This window comes from Amblyomma americanum, chromosome 10 (genome assembly GCF_052857255.1).
Source record: "Amblyomma americanum isolate KBUSLIRL-KWMA chromosome 10, ASM5285725v1, whole genome shotgun sequence".
NCBI lineage: Eukaryota > Metazoa > Arthropoda > Arachnida > Ixodida > Ixodidae > Amblyomma > Amblyomma americanum.
In genome coordinates, this window is record NC_135506.1 from 52,624,398 (window position 1) to 52,648,818 (window position 24,421).

Here is a 24,421-nt window from a genome sequence, read left to right on the forward strand (position 1 = left end):
TCAACCTGGGGCGGGCCCATGCGCACCTTGGACTGTGCGCTGCTATAATGTTGAAGGGCATGGCGCAGCTGTCGCTTCCTCGGCCAGGATAGAAAAAAGCGAACTATGACGCACTGTTTCTTTTCGGAAGTGCTCGACAGATGTACTCATCTGCACTGATTTGCGACTTGTGAAAAAGGAAATACAACTATTATCCGAGTCAGGCTTTCGTAAACATAGCCACTCAGGGTAAGAGGTATTCACAGCGGCGAGCCGCGGGCGCGCATCGCGTGTCAAAAACGCCACGCCTTTGATCATGCAGTGGAAGAGACAGGGGTGTGGGAAGGTTGTTCGGCTGGCACAAAACATGCCCGCCGACTCCTCGCCGTTGGCGGTATTTTCATTGTGTGTCTGGCAACCTTGCGCTCTGGCGGTGAGTCACTTCACGAGGCATGATAACAAAACCATATCTTTCTCGTCTTTTTACATACTGCCCGTGCTAATTCCACATTAGGAGAATTCCCCAGACTGACAAGTCACAAGCGGCTTAACTGTGTGCTTTCACGCTGGCGGCAAATAAGCGCTAGCTGCTGGTTCAGACCGCCATTACCCGAAGGTACTAAACATTCAGCGTATAGCTCGTAACACAGAGATTTACGGACGAGAGGAGGGGGCGGTTGGCTCCCACCAAGCGAGAAATTTGACAAAGGAAAACCGCACGGCCACAGATTTTTGGACGGCAAATGCATGGTGCAAATGGGACCGCCCCTCTAGTACTGACAGTCTCTTCCAGCACGTTACCTCCACACAGTGCAGCCGTGAGAACTTCGACGAATTGGCGCTTCATAACGCATATGATTTAAGCCGATTGTCCTATCTATGCCCGAGCGCATCTAACGCTTGGGAGCGGGTGCAGTTATGGCGGCAGGGGGCGGAGTGCGAGAGAGCTTACGCTATAATGCTCAGGAATAGAGAACTATACTATTGCCGCCACTTCTTCGCTGAAGGGAAGTGCGAGAAGTACGGAATGTTTTGAAACCATACGACTGTGAACTCGAAACACGTGTTTTGAAATTTGAAAATACACTGTCGACTGAAAGGAACGCTAATAGTTTTTCTGTGCATGGCGTGATAACATAAGACGCAACGTGAACACACTGAGCGGAAACGCAAGCTTCGAATGGAGAAAAAATTGTACGCGACTTCGATATGGGCGCTATTTTTTAGAACATTTGTCGAAGAAAAATACAGGAGGCCTGACTCGAAATTCATGCCAGTTATTCGAAAAGGATTCGAAGACATGCGAACATATTCGATTCACTGAAGTAATTTTGAACACGCACGATTTGATTCGTTCAACAAATCGAATAGGAGGACGTGATTTAGTAGAGTGGAGAGCTGGGCGAGTCGGTACATGATTGTTCCTGTTCCTGTGTCTTCGTCTTTTGCGCTGGTTTCCTTCTTCAATGGAATAGGAGGACGTTCAATTCGTTATTCGAGATTCTCAAATATTAAGCACCTGGCCTAAAACGAGCGATTTGCAAAAAGCACTGTGCTTAAGTAATCTTCCCCTAACCTTTCTTTTTTTTTTTCCACTGGACGCTGCATTTCGATAGCGAGCGGAGTGCTTAGCGAAGAACAACAGCGTCGTATTATATGCACACCGGATTTCACGTCTCATGTGCTCGGGTGCAGTAGCACCGGGTGTGAGGAAGCCTGGGCTCCGCTGAGTAATGTCTGAGAGCCTCAAGAAAGAGACAGCTTGAAAATGTGTGCATTATCGCTGGGTACCAGCGAAACGTACGAGGACACACCGCCACGTCTCTCAAAGTCCTCGCGAAAGGCGCGCCAAAGGATTTGATGCGAACAGCGAAATAGTTCACCTTATTTCCGCCAGGTGTCACGAGTTGTCCGCCTTTCAGCTCGCTCGTTGTGAAGGAAGCATCGAGTACCCGCTGGTGTTGGGTGTGCAGACGCCGCTCTGGTCGCTCAGTACGCCTCCGACATTTGTCCCGAAGTGTTCGCTCGTGTCTTGTGCTTCCGTGCAGACTGTAAAGAAAGAATAAGAGTTCGTTAATGCCTGTGCGTCTGAATACATCTCACGGCTCTGGGGTAAGAAAGATGGTCAAGCGACATGCGGCTTCCAGCCACGCGTTCTTGCTCCTTCTAGCAGCATGCTCTGCCGTCGGCACTGGTAAGGAACTCTGGACGCAACTTCTGACGCGCTTCTTCTCAATATACGACTGTCTTTACGATGCGCTCGAACTTTGTTAGGTCCGCCCAGGCTTCGCGAATTCGCCTTTCCCTCGGAGGTGTCTCTCGGCGAAGAGGTCATCATCGGATGCGTCGTGAGGAAAGGGACCGTGGGGCCCTACCGCGTCGGCTGGCAGAAAGACGGCGACCATCTCCAGGATACAGAACGCGTATCCATTACCGCCCGATCCGAAGGCAGTGCTACGCTCCGGATCACCAGCCTTCGTCCCGAGGACGTCGGGAACTACACCTGTGCCGCCAGCAACGGCTTCGGAAGCGACAGCGTCACGGCCCCGCTCATCATTAGCGGTAACTTAAGAACGGCTAGTTGCTTTCGCTTCCGGTAGTCCCTTGAATCAGCCAGTGATGCATCTGCGGCCAGCACATGTCTCTGAGACTGAGCGAAGGTACCGGGCGGTGCTATTCTCGGTATATACTGTATGCATCGACTCGTTGTCGCTTCTGTGACATCTGTCGTTCCTGTCTGTAAACTGTCTGTTTGACACAAACTCCACGGTGAAGTGTGCCTGCTCACGCTGCAATTATAACGTTTAATGCCGAGTATGAAATTATGGGGCGGCATTGTACTTCCCGCTTGTGAACGCCACTCCGTAAAACACATTTTAAAGTTCATGTGCAAGTGGCCGAAATCACTCTGCTTTCCTTGATGCGTTCGGACATGGATACATATTAGCGAATAGAAAATATTCTGGTGGCGTACAACATTACTAGCTCTAAGCCTCGATACTGTTCGGAAAAGAGCTCAAAATTACTGGTTCTCTGCGCATCCTGAATCAAATTGCTATTGTTTTCGCAACCTACCTTGAAGATAAATTGTGCCTCATTAAAGAGCGCTGAATGTGGGAGTCAAGCAGAAATATCAGATGGCGCATTACTAAAGTATTACTCCATTATTTGTACGCGGAAAACAAAGAAAGCGAAATACTGAGTATGGTGGCACCTGCCGCCACCCCGTTTCAAAGGGGATGCCCCTAACATTCATCCATGCTCACACAGGCCGCGTTTAATGTATCTTTTTTGTGCGCTGGCACTTATAGTGGCCATTCCCCGTATTTAGCCGTTGTGTGTTTGTTTGTCTGAAGCCTGTTTTGTGGCAGGAGTCAGCTCAATTAATCGTGAGAGGCTGCTCGGGGTGAGCAACCTGGATCGCAACCCAACCCAAGTGCGATCCACTACAGCACCTGCCATAGATGGGCAGTGGGGCATCGCTTGGCCGCTGCACCACTGCGCCAGGTGTGGTGCAGACTCTCAGGGATCTATGAATTCATGGAGAGAATGATAGGTTTCGCATATATGGACATTAACCCATCATCGCTATCCGAGCAACTGCCATCCCTGAACACTGGATCTGAACACCGCAACCGAAGGGGACACCGAACTGTTAGCGCACCTAATTCGCGTTTGGCCTAACTACGCAAACCAACCATCATATTTTCATCGATATTTCTTTTCGTGCCAAGAATTTACACAGAACACCTGCAGCAAAACCACGGCTCATTTGGACGCGGTGCGCAGTCATTAGAAGCGCCTACAGCAGCGCTTTGAAGCCGCTCTCAATTACTACTGGCGTCAATATAGTGGCAAAAAAACTGCAACAGCGCATGTTTTATTGTTGTTTTCGCTCTATCTGCACCACTAGTGCGCGACACGCGCTATCGACATGGCTCACAGCAGTCGGCCACATCATTAACTTGGCTGGTGGCAATTTGCTCTCCCAAAACCGGCGCTCACACCAAGCGTCCAGGCGCGAAAAATTTCGAATGCCACAGTTTGCGGAATCGCCGCTAGATGTCGCCACTTGTCCACCCCCAGTAAATGCTGCTAGTGTCCCCTTCTCTCCTTGAGCGGCGTACCAATCGTACCGGTGAAGTTACAGCGAGCCGCTCCTGTCGGTGGTGTTGAATGTACGTGCGCATGTGATGGGAGAATCTGTGATCAAGATGAGAGCGGTCGCCGTCTTTGCAGCACTGCTTATGTCGTTTTCGATGGCAGGCGCCCAAAGCCGAGGTAAGAACTCCGCCTCGATTGAAATGCTCCTCCTATTGTTTCGTTTCGTGCTAAGTCGTTTAAAGCCTGTTTCACATGGTGCGACGGGAACGAAAAATTACGGCCCGGTCGCACTGCCGTTGCAACGGTAATCGCAGCCGCCGTTTCACATGCCAACGATTTCTGTCGGTGCCGTCGGCACCCTAGCTTCGGTGGGGCCTTTCAGTGGACGAAAATTCTTCGGCTGCAGTAAATGTCAAACATCGTGGCAGGCGTTGATTTCGTAATAATGGGCAATAATATTGAGCTGTGATGTATTATTAAGTTCAATAAGACGTTTTCGAGATTTTCCTGTCATGTCGCTGAACTCCTATTGGCTGACTACTGTGGCCATCGCTGCGACCGCACCGACGCTGCGACAATGCGACCAACTTGTTGAAAGTCTGTCGCAGTGGCCCTGCGACGAGAACGACGCGCATTTCTGTCGCACAGCGGCAGAAATCGCACTGCGCTGCGGCAACAATCGCATCATGTGAAACGGCCTTAACGCGGTACCCAGGACAGCTATGCACTGTTATGTGAAAGGTCAAGCGCCCCTAGAGAGGTTGCATCATCCGTTGCACGGGAACGTGCCTATAGATCCAGTGAGGTTTTTCATTCCTCCATGTATTATGTGCTATAGCGCTCCTGTAAAACGCTTGCTGAGGCCGGTTTCTGACTGAATACGCGAGCGCATTATCTTCATACCTCCATTAGTGCTCATCGCCCAATCCGCATCCTGCAATCTGAGCATAGCAGCACAACGGAGCAAGCGCACACTTAGTGATACCTCGTATAGTCCATCTCATTTTCATCGTTAAAATATCCTTCTAAACGGCCCATATAGATGTATCGCGTGCCTTTCTCGCACTTTCTGGATGCGTATAGCAAGGCTTACATCAGTCTGACGGCAATTCGTGCGTTTCAGGCGCGCCGAAGCTTCAGACGTCAGGCTTTCCCAGCGAAGTCTCATTGGGTGAAGACACTATGGCAACATGCTTCGTGAGAAAGAACTCACAAGGACCCTACACCATGAGGTGGTTTAAGGATCGCGCACAAGTAGAAGACACCGATCGGGTTAAGACTTTTCAGAAAGCAACCAGCACGTCCCTGGCCATCGATGGGATTCGGGTCGAAGACGTTGCGAACTACACATGCGTCGTGAAGAACTCTGAAGGAAGTGACTCTCTGACGCTGCCCCTGTTTGTCACAGGTAAACAGCTATGGTTTCATTTTGTTTCTAGAATACAATGGAAAATGAGATTCCGCGACGGCAACTGCAGAGCAGAAAAAAAAAAAACATCCACGTTGCTACTCGCGCCCGGCATAAAAAAATAAAACGAAACTGCTACAGCTAGAACTCGTCCTCACAAGAAAAAAAAAAGAACAGAACGATCAGCAAGCGTTTTGTCTACCACCTTAAGATCCCATGACCCACAGCGCTCGAACACCGGCAAAGTCTGAGGAGTGGCAGCAATTAAATCCACGTACCCTCTCTTAAATACGTGAATGTCCATAGTTCGTGCTACGAGTCTTACGTAATTTCTTCGTAATTTCAATTTCAAGTGCTTATGGGTTCGTTAAGTTCATGCCCTCCAAAGAAAGGCGCGCGCGCGGTTCTACTTGAAACTGGCGCCGGGGACAAAGAACCGGGGACATAGTTCACGACAACGCCACCACGCGACGCTAGTTGTCCGAGCGCTCTAGACTGCCCTAAACGCGTCGCGCGTACCGCTTCGCGCGCCATCATTCAGTCTTCCAAAGCACGACCACTTGCCTCTTTTGACTGTGGCCTTTGACTAGTGCAAGCATGCAGCTAGCCTGAGGTTTTGTCACACATGAAGAGTCGCTGCTCCAGCGAGAGGAAGGGAAGAAATTTTACCAGCAACATGAATCCCCTGCGGATATGCTTCACGTTTCTCCTTGCTGAACTGTGCCGGGCTGTCGACGTCGGTAAGTTCACCGCCACCGAACTACGGTTAAAGTAAATCGGGTCGAATTTGCGTACGCCCGCCTTTACACATCCACAGGTCCACCCAAGCTCCGAGAGCTAGTCTTCCCTTCGGAAGTTGCGCTGGGTGAGGACATACTGGTCGGCTGTTTCGTGAAGAAGGGCACGGCGGGACCGTACCATATCGCCTGGCATAAGGATGGGAAGGAGCTGGAAGAGACTGAACGCGTCTCCATCGCAGCTCGCTCGAAGAGCAGCGCGGCGCTGCGCATCTTCAGCCTCCGCGCGGAGGACGTGGCCAACTACACCTGCGTTGCCAGCAACGACTTCGGGAGCGACAGCGTGACAGCTGCGCTCATCATTAACGGTAACATCGCTGTCGGTCGCTGCGTTTGATTGCATGCACTTACTCTGGCGCCTTTAATCGCTTTGGTTTTTGAAGTTTTAGTAATGGTGGTCTTAAAAACGTCCAACTACTGCAAGCAGTCGACGCCTTCGACGTACACTGTAGTTGGGCGGCTTGCGCTGACACGTTTAGGTATTGATTTCATTTGAGTTCAAAGTTAATATGGGCGGAAATATGTCGTTCTCACTACAAATGTGTGAAGCGTGTCGCTATTGGCCATTGAATTTACAGGAACAAGAACTACCTAACTCCGCAAGGCGAAATGACAACTTTGCTCAAGGAGTTAAAAGTTCACCCTTGGCCATTAGTTCAAGTTCAACTATAGATCTCCATTAAGGCAGAGCGAGCAGAGACTGTTATTTTTATTTCCTTTTCCCGTCCCGGCCGCAGCAGTACCTGTCAGATGCAGGAGGGCCTCCCAAGTGTCGCGTCTGAGTCGAGATAGAGAGATTTACCACACTGAAGATGTGCTACCATCTACGTACAACGCGTTACCGGACGCCCCCTACATAGCGGCAGGGGCGAGTTATGTGCGCATGCGCACGAGGCGTCCGGCAATCCGGCCGACCTGCGTGAACGCTACAGTATAGCATGTATCTGCTATGGCAAATTTCTCTAATATTGTGCTACGAAAAAGTACAGACGTCTGCTCTGAGCGAGCTTTGCTGACGGGCGGAAGGCTCGAAAGCTACGTGCGAGGATATCAAATCAGTGTGCAAAGTTGACCGAACGCTCGCGGCTTGGAGCTGCATTACTCGTTATTCTCAAACCGGCAGCCTTTGGCTGAATGAGTGTCCAAAACATTACTTGCTTTATGAAACCTTAAGCACTGTAGGCACCATATGTAGATACCGTGTAGACACCCTACGCTATGTAATGTGCCACATGCTACTCCTGGTGATAATGATAAGGGATACGCGTGAGCGCGCTCTCTCTATAATTCTATACCTTTCAACGATACTTAAACACCGACTTCTTTTCACAGCTGCGTAGAGTGAACCAACGCGGAGTAGGAACGCTGTCCCAACGCTGTCCCCTCTTATTCGTGCGAAACATGCGCTGATATTTTTAAGGAACCTTCTCCTGAACAATCTAGTCTATAAACGATGATCTGCACAGCACTACCTAATTGTGGAGACCGCTGCTAATCTGACCCTGTACAACGCCTCTTGCTTCAACTGCAGCGGTGAAAATACGACGCTAGGAGGAGATGTAAGCACCCGCGGGCTGTTCACACGGTTTCCGGTCGAACTAAAAGCCTATTCGTACAAGCCGTGTATTCGCTACTTTCCAGGTGTATTTAGGCGAGTTTTTTTTTTTTTACCCGAATCGGACCCGACATTGCGGTTTGCATTCCCCGCCCCCTGAACGAGCTACTCACGTCATCCGTGACGCATTTATAAAAGCAGCGACGGGAGAGTCTTCGGTATACACCGTAAGAGGATAGAAGTCGTCCACGAAGAAACTACAGCGCAACAAAAGAGGAAAGACAAAGTGACCGAGTTTTTTCACGAACTATGCATCAAAAATTCACGCTACAGTCACGCCGCTCGTTTGGCTGTCTTGTCGTGACGGCTGAGCTAACGATATGGGCCGCTGATTGCAAACAATTCGCGATAAAGAGAACCTGACAAAAAAAATAGCGTTCCACCCATCATTATGCCGCGACAGTAGATCACGCTAGCACTCCTAGCGTCGCCACGGGCTTCCTGTGTTACTTCACTTTAAAAGCTATTGGGTGCCGAATAGCAAGGCCGGCGATAGATTATAGGTTTATAGCCTAACAGCTCCTAACACACTTTCTGTTAGACTGAAATTAATCTTAGTATCTTTATAAACCTTTTGGTTTGCGAAACCCTGGAAAGGACCGGTGAAAATGCGACGGTCTGAGCGACTCGCAAGGCTTACCTCTCATCACGTGATCGCGCAAGTCAGTGCCAACTCCACCTGCTTGGATACCCGCGTTCAGCTGGACACCCTACTCCAGCTGTAGTGTACAGTGTTGTGAGCGTGTGGCTTTCTATCTTTTTTATGGACTTAGCGTGCAACCCATATATATATATATATATATATATATATATATATATATATATATATATATATATATATATATATATATATATATATATATATATATATATATATATATATATACACACACACACACACAGCCGTCGCCGTAGCTCAGTTGGCAGAGCACCGGACGCGAGGTCGTGGTTGGGTTCGGTCCCACCGGCGGCATGGTTGTTTTTTCTGCTGCTTTATAAGTAATTTTCTTAAAGCGATAGATTAATCTAAGTATTATAATCTCACTGATAAGCACAGCACATTAAAAAAAATTTACATTGACTACCCGAACACATTAAAAAAAAAATTACATTGCCTACGCGCCTTGGTTTTGGTGTACCTCTTCCCCCTTTCATTTCTCCCTCTCCCCTCACCTCTTTCATTTCACTTCTCCATTCTGCCTGCAATGCTTTATTTCCGCTGCCCCAGCTCATGTGTTTCCGTAGCGATGGCAGATGCCAGGGCTAGCAAAAACCTCTTCCTTCATTTTTTATTATTTTAATAAAACCACTTGCCACTTACTACTACCACCGTCATTTACACATCCCTGTTTCTCGGAGGGCGATGCTTGCATCTCTCGTCCGCTGTTCGAAGTTAACGTTGTTCCGACTGTCGGAAGCCGTACGCAACGCCAGTTGCACGATTGCCTTCGGCGAGTGTCGCGCTCACAGCGCACGCTACGTGCAGCAAGAAGTGATAATCCGGTGGAAAGGATTGCTGCGCGAACCTATAAGCACCGATGAGTAGATACAGAAAGAAAAAAAAAACTTGCTTCGTTCGTGTGACATGACGTGTCTGTCTCAAGAAAGTTGGGAAACATGAAAGGTCAATGTAACTTCCACGATTAGCCTGCAGGACTCGCGGTACAACTACCTCGTTGTCCCATGTGGGCGCATTGGTGCAACAATAATACCCGTGTTACACGGGCGTTTTCAACGACAGTTCAGTTAACCGCCAGTTGAGGATTTCAACTGCCGTTGAACTCAACTGGAATCGCCAGCTGTTACACGAGCACTTCGCGTTCAGTTCAGTTAGCACTCTAACCACATGACCTCGCGTCTAGAGCGAAGTTTAAATAAGAAAAAAGCACTGTGTGCATTTTTTTTCTTGTTGTAAATGATCGTAGTGTATATATTGTTTACTATAGTGACAATTATTTTTGTGTAGTTTTTGTTTTGCGGTAGAAATTTGCGGGTTCGAAGCACACTGAGCCAAGACAATCCAGTAAGAGGGCAAGTTTTTCGGTCCCTAGGTCGCCATCTTGTCAGTTGGCCGTTCAACTGGGGTCCCCGATCTCAGTCGAACTCAACTGCCGTTGAGATTTCAACGGCAGTTAGCACTGCCGTGTAACACCGCTAACTGCCGTTCAGTTCAACTGAGAATCAACTGAACTGCCGTTGAAAACGCCCGTGTAACAGGGGTATTAGAGCACTCATCCTATGTGCAGCTGGTTTTTAACTGTCGCTGCGGGTCAACCGACGAGCTGTAAACTTCCTCTCACAGTACAGGTGCCGATGCATCGCGTACGATGGTCGTGAAGGAGGTCCTCTGGTCGGTGTCGGCGTAGAACTCGCCGACGTGCGGCTCCTCTTCGTTCGACTGTTTCGCGCCAGTTGTGGTTGCGAGGTACGCAGACAGGAGGCGCTAGCTGTCCATCGGGTTGCTTTTTCCTCCACATCCAGTAAGCTGACGGCGCTGGAACGTTCGCTCTCAGTGAACACATAGCCTTTGCAGAAAGTTGTCAACCTCCGGAATCATGAGGACTTGTGTTCTTGGGCAGTTGATTGTTGCCTTGGCTGCAAGTGCGACTCTTTCTTCAGGTAGGGCTGTTCTGCCTTATACGTTTCCTTAATATGCACGAAATTTCTGTGTTGTAGCGTCGCTTCCTAGCATTACAAAATCTTCATTCTTTGTACCCGCACGTGTTGTGATGTTACAGTAAGAGAGTCCATGACACATTAAGTCGCGCCTTAATATGCGAAACGTCCCTCATTCCTCGTAATCGTTCTCAGTTAGTGGATGTTCCCACATGCCGACTACCTTCCCTAACCGCGAGGCAGACAGCTTATTGCATGTGTTGCTGCTCTGAAGAAACGATTCGTTGAAGCTTTTAGAGAAAGGGCAGCAAGTAACACATAAAATCCAAATTTCTCAAAAACGTGAGCTGCACCCTTGACTGTGTTTCTTTTCGTAAAGCTAAGTTTGAGGAGCCGACTGACATTGAAAATTAGAGTCGAATGCACGGTTCTGCAGCCCCTTGTGGCTGTATGAGAGTATTCCTGAATATGCACAAACAAGCAATATCGTGATCTGTCACCTTCCAGACCTCCCCAAGATACTGCAATTCAAATTTCCCGCCAGCCTATCCCCTGGGGATACCGCCCACGTGGGCTGCATTATAGCAAAGGGAAGCGTGGGTCCCTTCGAACTGTTCTGGAAGAAGGACGGCCGTCCCGTGGCACACGAATCGCCCAGGCTTTCTGTGACGTCACACAAGGGTGGCCCACTCTCCACGCTCACCATCGTGGACGTGTCGGCGGCGGACAGTGGGAACTACACCTGCGTTGCCCATAACGCGGCCGGCAGCGACAGTTTCTCCGCGTTCCTTGCGGTCACAGGTAGGAATGGAGACTGGTTAGCGCTTTTCGGTCGTTCCGTTTCGGGACAGGACATGACAGCAGCCCCGCTGAAGTAATTCCTTCAGGATGTTCGTACAGCCAACAGCGGTCACCAATCCAACGACCTCCTATCCTTCCACCCCACCCTCTTGTTTTGCATCATCGTGCATTGTAGAATCGTTTGTTTAAACTGGCGCGGCGCGGTAAACGCAATACCTGCAAGCAGTGCTTTCGGCATGACGGATTGATGAATTTTTGATGCGTTTGCATATAAGGGTCTGCTCGTTAAACAGATCTTTGTACTTACAGCCACGGTGCAGAACTGTGGTCGGCCACTATGAAAGGCCTTCAACGTTACGTCGATCATGCTCTTGTCACGCTTATTACGCGCCGTAATTATATTCATACGACGACTTTTGCGATGCCGAATTTAAAGTCCCTTGTGATTTCGAGCGCCTTTCCTAACTGAAGCCACTGACGACCTTGCAAGGTCCGTTTGGGAGCTAGTTACTCCGACTCCGACCAACGCACCTTCTTTGCGCACAGCGTAAACTTTCCCGACTAGCGATTGGCCGGTCCATTTTGTGAAAAGACATATGCGGTTGCTGCTTCTTCCAGCCAGTTCTCCAAAATCGCATTGTCCCAAACTAAACAGGGGACAGCACTGTGTGCAGCTCAAGTTTTATTGAAGCTGTTTTATATCCGTATCAAGAGCTGGTCTCTATATATTTACCGATCGCTGCACTGCAAACGCTATACTTGATTCGAATATATTTGATCGCAGCAATAGCAACGACGTTTGCAACTACATTCAGTCGAACCGGTCCTTCTTTGTCACTGCTTTAGAACTTCAAAGGTGCGTTGCAGGAAAGGGCCGCCCCTGAAGGCTTTGCCAGTTTCATACTCTCAGATATGAACGTGGAAGCGGCTGAATGCATGGTTGTTTATATACTACATAAGTGAAATACAATGGGCGAGAGGTGGACGTATTAAATATATTCAGTGCAAAGAGTGCTAGGTATACTGTATCGCAACACATCTGACACTTTAAGGTTTGCGTTGAAAGACATCATTGGAAAGCATATATTTCCAGTACCGGATAATAAATGTTAAGGAACATAAGAAACTGTGAGAACTTTAACGAGACTTCCACGAGCTGGAAGAAAAATCTTTTCTCACATCCAAATTCGTTCTCATTAACAAACTGACTCAAAATTATTTGTTTCGGTCGATCCTAAACTTTCGTAGTTTCGGATTATTTAGTGTCGCACATTTTTGGCAGAAGCTACCGGATAGGAAAACCAGCAGCGAATACGGAGGGGGTCGGTGAAAAAATTGTGAATTGGTTTTTCGAGGAAAGGAAATGGCTCAGTAATTGTCTCACATCTCGGCGGACACCTGAACCGCGCCTTAAGGGGAAGGAATAATGGAGGGCGTGAAAGAAGAAAGGAAGAAAGAGGTGCCGTAGTGGAGGTCTCCGGAATAATTTCGACCACCTGAAGATCTTTAACGCGCACTGACATCGCACAGCGCCTTCCGCGTTTCGCCTCCATCGAAATGCGAGCCCACAAACACGATCCCCGTCAGCGCCACCAGATGCCGTTAGTCGTCCGCCTTTCTAGACAGCGCCGAAGATCCTCCTCCGCGGGTGGCTGCGCACCGCTTCTGGCAGCCACTCCAGTGTTGCGTTCTCGAACATCTGCTGCTGCTCGTGAGTTCCGTCCTGCAGCTAAGCAAAATGTCGCTCCGCGCAAGTGTAAACGCCGCTATCTTTATGCTAATCACATCGTTTTCTGGCGCACTTCAAATGCAAGGTGAGCACTGCGAACTCATTTTTGTTACTCCTGACTTCTTGAGAAATTTGTTCCGCAATTAGTCTGTTTGATAATGCGCCTTCTAGCGTGAAATTGACTTCTTGTGTTCCATTTATCCTACTTTGACGGTATTCATTATTTCGTTAGTCCTGAGTTTATTTTGTTCAGTTTGTGTTCCGAAACTTTAGTGATCACCTTTGCCGAGGTAGTTTTGGAAAGGCCACATTCCCTCCCTCACCCTTGTATACAGCCAACGGAAGACCCTGAAAATCGTGACAAATTGGGAATTATGCGATTATGAGGCGCATTTAAGAAATATTATAACCGCGGCATGCTACCAGCGGATGCAATTCATTCAGCCGAAGTAACTGGAGCCACCATATTCCAGGAGCCCCGAGGCTACAGAGCTCCGGATTTCCGACCGAACTCTCGCTGGGTGAAGAAACTGTAGCGACGTGTTTCGTGAAAAAGGGGTCGGTGGGACCGTATTCCTTATCGTGGCACAAAGGAGGGAAGCCTGTACGGAATTCCGACCACATTTCGGTCGCTACCAGGGCAACCAGCACTGCACTGAGCATCGACGGCGTCCGAGTAGAGGACATCGGCAACTACACTTGCTCAGCTACGAACGCTGCTGGCGTGGACAAGCTGGAGTTGCCGCTACTGATTTCAGGTGAAGCCGCGTTAAAATTACAGGTCGTCGATGTTCCAAACGTGGGGGTAGAAGGATTGCTCTAAAGCCTTGTACTTTTACGGATACGCCAACCTATATTGCCCGCCCTGTGTTTCTCTATTCCTTCCCTTGTTCAGTGCGCTGATTTTGCGCTATTTTCTCGAGACTGCATTTCTTCGGTTTCAAGAAATGTGAAAAATGTGGTGGAAAGGTTGCATCATTCCTAAGAACTGCTGAGAATTCTCTACCTGTTGCGCTTGTGTATGTTTGCAGAGCTTTCGAACCCACTGAATCCCGAACCCACTGAACCCATTGCAACACGACCCCCACCCCGGCATGCGATGATTTTCGCGCATTTGTGTTAGTCGGCGCTCGCTACCGATCAGATTTGAAACGAAGTATATCAGTACCTTCTCACACAGGAACTGACGCTTCGAACCTACACTTAAAAGGAACTTACAAAGCAAAAAAACCAATGCGATGATGTCCTTTTCGATGCGGTGAACTCGTATGACGTACCATGATTTCTTCCATCTAGGAGAGTGAAAGACACTGGAGTTTCCTTACACTGCGAAGGGTGCGTGGCGAATATTCGGTGCCCGATCGATAGCGTAATATAACGCAGCCAATCATTCGCGCGTTTGACATCATTTGCAGTCTTCCTTAAGCTTCTTATTTTTGTTCCCGGCTTGAGCCTGCGCTTTGACCGCATTGTGTATAGAATGAACTTAAATGACTAGTACACGCTTAGTAGTGGTAGTCACATTCGCTTCGTGTAAAATAACTTCCATCCGATGGACTTGCAGTTCACAGTTAAACGGCCAAGTGATATACCTCTCGCGATTTTTTTTTTTTTGCGTGGTACTTTGGACATCGTTGCCAGAGTCAGCGTTAGACTTGGATAATTTTGTTTTGCGACGTACGACAAGATAGACGCCTCAACTACCCATTGATGCGTGAAAGATATAAACTGCATAGAAGACATAATGATCGCGCAAAGCTTTGCGCGTTTTCTAACATGATATCCTCAATCTCATTCGGTCACTGTTCTCTTTGACTGCTTCCTTAAGGGTGCGTGCGACGCCGTGTTGTCTAAACCGTAGCAGTGTCAGCGTCTTTCGTGGCTTTGTTAATCCCGCCCTGACCCGTCGAAACCGATGTCGTCGAGTGACTTTCACGCTGGCCACGAGATGGCGATAGTTGTCCGCCGAACCGAGCACGACTTTCTCTGGGCCGCCTCGATATTGGCCATCTGCGGCGCACCCGTCATTTTTGAGCTGCGGACCAGAAGCCGCGCGCTCTACTGCACCATGGCTTGTGACACCACCAGCCACAACTGGCTTCTAGTTATATTTCTCGTTTCCATTACGCATACCACTCTCGCAGTAAACGGTAAGCTTCTATAACTTCGGCTGTTCCGCTGGTGAGTACTCTTAAGCAGGAGATTCAAGATTTCTTCGCTCGTGGCATGGTTCCAGCACCGCCCACCATCCGGAGCTTCTCCTTTCCGCCGGAAATTGCGTTGAGTGAAGAGGTGATCGTCGTGTGCGCCATCAAGAAGGGCTCGTCCACTGGAGAGTCCTACTCCATCTCCTGGAGGAAAGACGGTCGACCGGTCCTGCAAAGCGAGCGCGTCTCAACGTCGGCGCACTCCAAGGGCAGCTCGACTCTCGTGATCGCCAGTCTTCGGCCGGAAGACGTCGGCAACTACACCTGCGTGGCGAGGAACTCCGTCGGCTCCGACACCTTCACGGCTCCGCTCGTCGTAAACGGTAACGCCTGGCTGTGATAACTCTCCGTGCTTGCGGAGGCACCGCGGCGAAGCGCATTCCTTAAGTCGCCGCATCAATTACCGATACGAACCGGCAACACATTTTATTCGGACGATGAGCGGGAACGTTCGCCATTTGTCGTGCATGGCTGATCGCGGATCGAATTAATGTCGTCGTGTTTCTTCGCATCGGCATTTGCACGCATGGTCCAGTAAACTAGCTGAGGGAACGTTGCATCTGTGACGTCGTGTCTATTCCGCAGCGGATACCACGTCGAATGAAAATTGATGGCATGACGGCCAAAGCACATATCGAAGCTTGGGACGCTTTGTGATGAGCTCGCGCCATTCACTTCGGCAAACGTGATTTTCCTAGCATAGGGTCTCAATACTTTCGACTGATCATACACCATACTAACTCACCGAAACGTCCGCTAATAAGGTTCCTAATTGGCTAAGGAAAATGCAGCTTTCACTCCATTGCTAACAAATTACTAGACGGCCAGAGATAAGCCCTTTGTAAATGCTCGCCGTTGTTTAGCTCAAATGGCACAATGTGCCGTAACCAAAGAATGACAAGAAAGAAAAAAAACTGTGACCTTCGTCATAGTCACTGCGAGGCCACACATGTAAAAGTTCGGATGAGGCAGTCTTGCCAACTTATAACATTAACGCAGTCCGTTAGCGGCGTGTGCTCCGTTAGCATCCCTACTGTGACGGACACACAGTGGTGTAACGAGAAATCCGCGGTTACATTTCCGCCGCAACCTTGCCGTAGGTGAACTTCGTCTTTCGCGCCGCATGTGATTTATCCGGTCGCCGACGGGTGGCGCTACTTGTCCACGGCCTGCCCCGTTGTCGAGCGCTCGGATATTAAATCGCCGCGCTTGAAGTCAGCCTCAATTGCTTTATAGGCTTCGAGTGGTGCATGCGCTTCGTTTTGAGAGCCTACGAACATGTTCGGCCTCGCAGTACTGATATGCTGCACTGTCGAAATATTTATCACCGCATCGACAGAGGGTTACGTCCACACTTCAGGTATGGCTTTCTTTCCGAACATTATTTTCGTGGAGACGTTACAGAAATATCTAGGCTGCATGGCCCCCTCTAGGATAAGTGTGGCTCTCGGCACATAAGGTGTACAACAGCACCACCGGAAAAGTAAACCGCATGAAAGCACGGACCGACTATAGCCCTCTTATTAGCTCACCACTGGAGGCTTGCATGCAAGCTATGTTGTTCTCTATTGAATATGCTGAAAGAAAATTTCAACGCTTATAAATAGTCCTGCTGAAAGCAACTTGACCATGAAATAAGGGGCACCACTTAGCTGTTGAGATGACGCCCCCCTAGATCTTCTAAACAATGGAACTTAACTATGTTGCCTACTCTGATGGCAAAATATGTTGCCGTAACACTAAAGGTGAGAATCACGTTGTCTCACGCAGCTTACTCTGGCACCACGAATAACGGCAAGCATTTCCCCTTCCAGAACCTCCAAAAATAAGCGAATTCAAATTTCCCGCCAACCCGTCGCCGGGCGATACGGTGGCGGTCACCTGCGTCGCAAAGAAAGGCAGCGCAGGACTTATCGACCTCGCATGGCTCAGAGACGACCTGCCCTTAAAACCGACGGAGAGTCTAAGGGTGGCCTCAACAAAAGGAGACCCCGTGTCGACGCTCACCATTATGGACGTATCCGCGAGGGACAGCGGGAACTACACCTGCGTAGCCCGGAACACGGCTGGAAGCGATCGCTTCACTGCTCACCTGGCAGTGACAGGTAGGAGCCTTACGGAGGGACACCGCGGGGTCCTTGAAATTCCCCTTTTGCGGTGGTATACGGAGAGGTGGAGGTTGGTGGGCAACACGTCCATCACGCCGGTAAGGATATGTAAGAAACGAAAAAGTGCATAAATACTATCGAGCAATGCCCACGAAATATAGAGCACCTGCGCGCTGAAGGAAACGAAGCCAATCCCCTACAAAACGTAACGTCGTCGAGGCTTAACTTCGTGAGGGATTTCTGAGGTGTAAGCGTTCGCACGTACACGATGCCCAGAATGCTCCTCGGCAACAAGCGCTCTCTAACGTGGTCAGCAGCGCGATCGAACGACTTTGCTTTCTCTTCGCATAATTTCCGAGCTGCACTTCCGGTCTGTATAGTGCGGGAACTTCGATAAATAAAGACGAAGCCAGGAGTACGTTGTAGTGCACGATGCCGTAAGGACGTGAATGACCATCAACACAAGGGGATAAGAATCCCCGACAAGTGGATCGCTATCCCGGCCTTAAACTGGGCGACAGGTTCCGACAGCGTTGAACGCTTGTCGCGTCCGCCATTTCCGTACGTGATCCAAGATTCAACCTTAGATTTCTCGATCTACTTTACATGTCCTCTTCGTTTTTTACCATTACGGAGCAACCAACCAACCGGAACTTTCTTCGGTTAACCACACCGCCTTTCCTTTCCTCTGCATTTTTCTCTCAACGCTTACGGCGGAGTTCGTTTTACATACTGCTGTACCAGAAAGGTTATAGCCATGAATAATAATAATAATAATTGGTTTATGGGGAAAGGAAATGGCGTAGTATTTGTCTCATATATCGGCGGACACCTGAACCGCGCCGTAAAAGAAGGGATAGAGGGAGTGAAAGAAGAGAGAGAGAGGTGCCGTAGTGGAGGGCTCCGGAATAAATTCGACCCCAGGGGATCTTTAACGTGCACTGACAGCGCACAGCACACGGGCGCCTTAGCGTTTTGCCTCCATAAAAAGGCAGCCGCCGCAGTCGGTTTCGAACCCGGGAACTCCGGACCAGTAGCCGAGCGCCCTAACCATTGAGCATAAACGATTTTCGGTGGAGCGATTGCCATCCGCTTTAACGCAAGACTAACCTCGCCTGCAGCCCACAACATCAACCTTGTAAATGATTTAACGGACACGCTGAGAGCAGTCTCAGATATGAAACATGCCCTTCCGGTGTAGCAGTAAGAGGCATATTTTTTCTCATTTATGTACGCGCCTGTTTTTATGAACAAGTGCATTCCATAAAAAAAAAAACGATATATCAGCGCCTACATGGTCAGTAAGCTGCAGGTTCATATTCTTAGCCAAGAGTCGAATTATTGAATCTAAATGCGGTGTCTTCTCCAGCTTTTTTATGCGCGCATTGTACAGTGCTATCACCAACACTGACAACTATTAATTATTTATTACATCGTCCTGTAACCCACAGCATGCTGTTGTGTTGCCGTTTAAGAAGAACAGTGCGGCAAAAATTCAGCAAACGAGTTGCCTTGCCACAGCAGTGGTCGCGATCTTCAAATTCCGATGTAGTGTTCACGCGTCTCATCAGGTGTCGCTAGTTGTCCGGCCTCCAGCTCGTATTTCAGCGCTGGCGCGCTTGGGGTTGCTGGCGCGTTTGCCAGCCAGTTGGGTCTTTGATTCGCCGGAGAGCAGGATCAGCCGACTTCGAATCCCATAGCGGCGATTGTTTGGACGTCTCGGCCAGGATCATGCTCACGATTCGGCTTGCACTAGCGCTCCTTCTATCGCACCAGTCTTTGGCGAAAGAAGATGGTAAGCGTGATCAAGTATCGTTTCTTCACCGATCGCTTGCCATATGTTCGAGTGCGCTCACAGCGTTTTCTTGAACCTGTCTACTGCAGCGTTGCCGAAGCTCAGAAAGTTTTCATTTTCGCCGGAAGTCACCTTGGGTGAGCAGATACTGGTGAGCTGCGTGGTCAGGATGGGCGCCACAGAGACGCTCGACATGGCTTGGCGTAAGGACGGCAAAGAAGTCGAGAAAAGTGACCGTGTAGGTGTGTCCGCACAGTTCAGGGGTAGCGCGACGCTCCGAATTGCAAACCTGCGCCCTGACGACGTCGGAAACTACACCTGCGTAGCCAGGAACGCCTTCGGTAGCGACAGCTTCACGGCGCCTCTCGTCGTTCAAGGTACCCCGGTTTCTTTGTGACGTGAAAATGACGTGACATGAAGCATCACGTGTGACGTGAAGCGAAATTGTTATTCGGTGGAATGGAAAATGCAGGTTCGTCGCGATTTGTTCTAGGATCAAGTGGCAAAAACCGCTAGAGTAAGAGTGCATAAAGTCGCTTACCCATGACAAGCGCTTAAAGCCTGGCCCACATGGAGCGTTTTTTTTTTTCATTCGAAAACGCGCCGGCTACCTTGCACCGTCACGGGCGCTTCGTGAGACCCAGGTTTCACAGCGCAAAACGTCAGGGACGCCATGAAGAACAGAGATACCAGCGCTGCATGTCTCCGCTGTGTCGTCCCTTGCATTTTGCGCTATAGAACATTCGTCACACAAAAATTAGTCTTTTAGAAGTCCGCCTGGACTTTAGTCTAACCTCTCCTGCAGCTGGAACCGCTATGAAGCCGTAAGCAAGTAATCCCGAGCAAGGCGCTTATGTGCGCCTAATCAGGGAGTCACTGCCCAATACTTTTGTTCTGCCGACGTGGCGTTGGAGGTGGCGCGGTTGGTCAGCGCCTTCAGGCTCCTCTTATAGTTGCACATCGCAGCAGCGAGTCATGTTGCTGAGGGTGGTATCCGTGTTGGGAAGGTGGATACGTTTTCCACTGCTTTCAAGCGAACCTACTAAGGCTTCAAGAAAATCTAGCGCAGACAAACACGGACGAACAGACGCGAACGACGAGATGGGCTGTGGCGCCAATCGACGTTTATTTTTCAGTTCCTGTGGTCTTTTTTCTTCTCCGATGTGGCTAACTGTAACCAAGGGCCACACTGAGGTTTTTTCCTTTGTTCAGTGGACCGGACACCAAAGTAGCGCCGACAAAGAGAGGCAGAGGAGATAGAAGGATGGTGCCGCAATTCTTGTCCATGTCATTACGAGTGTCGAGGTAGAGGCGTTGGCGCTCTTGGGTTTTCGCACCCGCGAGACGTAACGCGTGGTTTCCAGGTGCCTACAACACGTCTGCAATGTGTGGAGCAGCGATCGTTCTCTACCTCTTTTGTTACTGAGATTTTGACACTTGAAATTATTCACACCCTACGACCCACTGAGAGGGTGTTTGCCGCCAATTTTATCAAGGAACAAGAGCTAAGAGAAAACGTTTACAACCAAAAACTTTTTATTTGCATTATTGACAAACGCTAATATGTGGGGCCCAGTTGTACTGCAGCTGTCGTATGCTGCGCGCTTGACTTCGTTGCTTGAAAACTGAGGTGCACACTAGACAGTTTTAGCTGTGCGTACGCAAAGAGTTAGCGTACGCGAGGAGTTTGCGGGGACGGTAGTGCGCATGCGCAGAACGCAAGCGCAAGCCTTGCGTCTTGCGTACGGTAGCCTTGCGTACGGTAGCCAGCGGAGTTTGCGTTGCGGCGCTTGCGTGGCTTGCGTACGCTAACTTTGACAAGATGGCGGCGCCCTGCTCGCCCGCTTCAGAATAAATACATGTCGCCGCTGGATTCTTCGACGCAATATCTCGCTCAAATGGTAGCGGTTCGCTTTTATTTTGCCTAATCTTGCCCACACGTAGCGGTATAAGCGATAACTAGCCCCTGTTTTTCAGATAATTTGGCGATCTTCAAGCTCCTAGGCCTAACTATATTCAGTGTGTTTTCCTCGTAGCAACGACACCTGGCGAAGCAGTTTTCTAACTTTTAGCCAGATCTTGCATTTTCTTCGGTTTGCATAGTTTTTCTTCTTGGAACAAAAAAGGCTCCCAATGCACTCACACTAGTTATCAGTAATCACGGATGAAATTTTCTTCAACCGAGCGTTGATGTGGTTTGACTTCTTGTCACTAGATGGCGCCACGTGCGCCTGAGGGACGCTACGGCACGGTCAGCTAAATCTATACTTCGGAGCGGACAGCGTAACGCACGCAGCGCCGTAGCTCTTTGCGTACGCAAGCACTTGCGTACGCACAGCTAAAACTGTCTACTATTTCATTCGGTAGGCGGTGTAGTGTGTCGATAATATCTCATTTGTACTGTTATACACTTTGGCTCTATTTACATTATGACAGCATTATTTTTTTGCTTTATACAGAGCATCGGAGAGCTGAATAAGTGCCGCGACTTTGATTTTTATATATTTCACGCACACCTAACTCTTCGCGGACGCGCACTCCGCCCGACTCGGAGGTGTCTTCTAAAGGTGCCGGGAGTTTCGTCCTCAAATCGCTTTGGACTGCCAGATTACTGTCGCATGCGTTTTCAGAAAGGCCATGGTATAGTACTGCATCGTGCTTTGCACCGCACAGACGGCAGAGTACCGGAAGGAAGACTCGGGAGAGTAGTAGTCCGTACACAGCAAGAGCAGCGCTACGCTTCGAATCGCAGGCTTACTGTTAGAAGAACTGAGAAACTACACCTGCACCTCAGGCAGCAGCTTCGGCAGCGACAGCTTCACGGCGCAGCTCGTCGACCATTTGTAGCCGGACTCTGTGCGACAGTAAAATGGCGCCACTCTCGCATCCAGCTCACCGGGGTCTAAATTAAAGGGGAAAGTCACGCTGTGCAGTACTGGCGTGCCTTGTTCCTCGCGTCAGATCGAAAATTTCGACGACGAGAACTTTATTATGCGCAATTTCACCCCCAACGAAACTGTGACAAGTTTGACAGCTTTAAATTCACAATAGTACAGACGATAGCCTTACATATTGCTTATTCTAGTTCAAGCGCTGCCACGAAATGAAGAATGCCGCGATGGATCGGCCTGGCTGACTTTGGCGACTTTCGTGTTTAGCGCCACTCGTGATTCATTCGGTCGCCGATAGATGGCGGTGCTTGTCCACGGGGCGCCCGACTTTCGAACAGCAGCCGGCGATCGCCAGCTTTCCGTTCTTTCTGGTGCTCAGTTGGACGAAGGTTCCGCCGTGCGCTGTCGACCTTTGGCAGCAACTGGCCACCATGGCCACCAGCAAAATATACGTGTGTCTCATTGTCCACATCTTCGTGCTCGCGTCAACGTGCGGCTCCACTCGTACCTCAGGTATGGGGCGCCATTCCTTTGCCTTAGCCAACTGGTAGATTTTGTATAGTGAGGTTTTGAAGAGCTGTAAGATTGCGAGTCGTGCAATTAAATGAGTGACGACATAAATTCAAAAGTCCGCAAGTTCTCACAACTACATTTGTTTTCGGGGTGTGCAACGCATGGGAATAGTTGATGCGAGTGCAAAACGGGCATGGTGTATAACCGAAGTCCAGTGCCTGTAGCAATTAAGACAAAGTAGTCAGTTCTGGTAGCAACAATAGGTGCACCGAAGTGGCGAGCCACTAATACGCTTAACAGGGCTACATTTTCACTCATCGATTCCTTGGAGCCGAAAAAAATGACAGGCACTTGTCTTTCCAGACGGTTTAACGATAAAGGAGTTTAAATTTCCCGCCAACCTCTCGCCCGGCGATACGGTCGCTGTCAACTGTGTGATCAAAAAGGGCAGTGCGGGCCCGTTCGAACTATCCTGGCTGAAAGACGGCCGGCCCATTGAGCCAAAGGAAGGCCTCACTGTGACGTCACCCAAGGGGGGCCCCGTGTCGACGCTCACCATCGTGGACGTTTCCGCGGAAGACAGCGGGAACTACACCTGCGTCGCCGGGAATGCCGATGGAAGTGATCGGTTCTCGTCGTTTCTTGCGGTCACAGGTATGTCTGCCCCCGGTGAAACGACTCCCTTGTCTTGAATTCTTTCAACGTACTGTTAGAACCGAAGATATTAATTGATATTGATAATCGTCCCGCGGTGGAGCGAGTTTTAACAGCAGTATTCGGAGGCATCGTCTCCTGTGGACTTCTGCCCTGTGATAATTCGCAGAATTCAATTGTACAGATCACTGGATTGACAGGACAAGGTATAGTAGAATTATTCGACCTGCGAACACGTTCGCGGAATGCACAACGCCGCGCTAGAGGCTTTCGATACATCCCAGTGCATGTTAATTGCTGCGAAATAAATAAGGACTGCAATGCGCGAGAAAGTGATTCTACCAAGACTATTTCCTCAAAGCATACGCGCCCTTTCGTAATATAACGTTACCGCCACCACGCATCCCGCAGTGGCACAGTGCACGAAACAACGAGCTCTTTCTAGCCTCTTCCAGACACTTAAGCGCACGGAAAATTTCCGAGCTACGCTTGCGACGAGTGACACGACATCTCGCTACTCAATTTTCCACGACACACGACGTTAAAATGTGGCTGTGTTACGGACCTCGTACAAGAAAAACCGGTACATAAGAAACAAGAAGACAAACAAAAAGGAAGGACGGTGATATCCGACAAAGTAGATGCACAAAAGGGCCTGTATAGCGCTCTCCACTGAGCAATCAAAGCTTTGCTGCTTTTGTGGTATAGGAGCAGAGACGACGGTAGCCTTGTCGTATAACACAGCGTATACATCTCAATTTCATGGTCTGTCTTTTAAAGCTGCTAAGTGATTTGAGTGTATATATTGCGCACAAAAAAAAAAGATTCTGTATTAGCGGACAGCTGCATAAAGTGTGGCTTGTGTTGCACATTTCTGTAGTATCGATATGTCATGGTCTGCTGGTTGAAAATTGTTTTTTTGGGGAAGGAAATGGCGCAGTATCTGTCTCGCATCTCGGCGGACACCTGAAGCGCGCCGTAAGGGAAGGGATAAAGGAGGGAGTGAAAGAAAAAACAGGCGGCTGCAGTGGAAGGCTCAGGAATAATTTCGATCACCTGGGGATCTTTAACCTGCACTGACATTGCACAGCACACGTGCTCGTTAATAACGATTTTCAGGGTCAACATTATTTGAACTCTCGTGCCATATATGCTCAAATGAATGCCGAAATCCGGCCCCTTGGCAAGCTCCGAGAGCCGCGAA

The 24,421-nt window shown here is 49.4% G+C and overlaps 1 protein-coding gene across 16 annotated transcripts in view; it reads left to right on the forward strand.

The window, feature by feature from the left end:
* LOC144106767 (cell adhesion molecule Dscam1-like) overlaps positions 1–24,421 on the forward strand; it is a 163,831-nt gene that overhangs the window by 28,089 nt on the left and 111,321 nt on the right. For 2 of the 16 annotated variants that reach the window (XM_077639614.1, XM_077639615.1), the window contains exons 1-2: positions 14,983–15,199; positions 15,286–15,579. The exons of 10 other annotated variants lie outside the window; for them this stretch is intronic. In XM_077639614.1, coding sequence (XP_077495740.1) covers positions 14,998–15,199; positions 15,286–15,579 — 496 coding nt within the window. In that variant the 5' untranslated portion in view covers positions 14,983–14,997. Of the gene's footprint in view, positions 1–4,136; positions 4,261–5,206; positions 5,492–14,982; positions 15,200–15,285; positions 15,580–16,479; positions 16,617–17,070; positions 17,362–24,421 lie in introns of those variants that run through there. 4 more of the 16 variants (XM_077639661.1, XM_077639627.1, XM_077639625.1 and 1 more) reach the window with 4 other exon arrangements.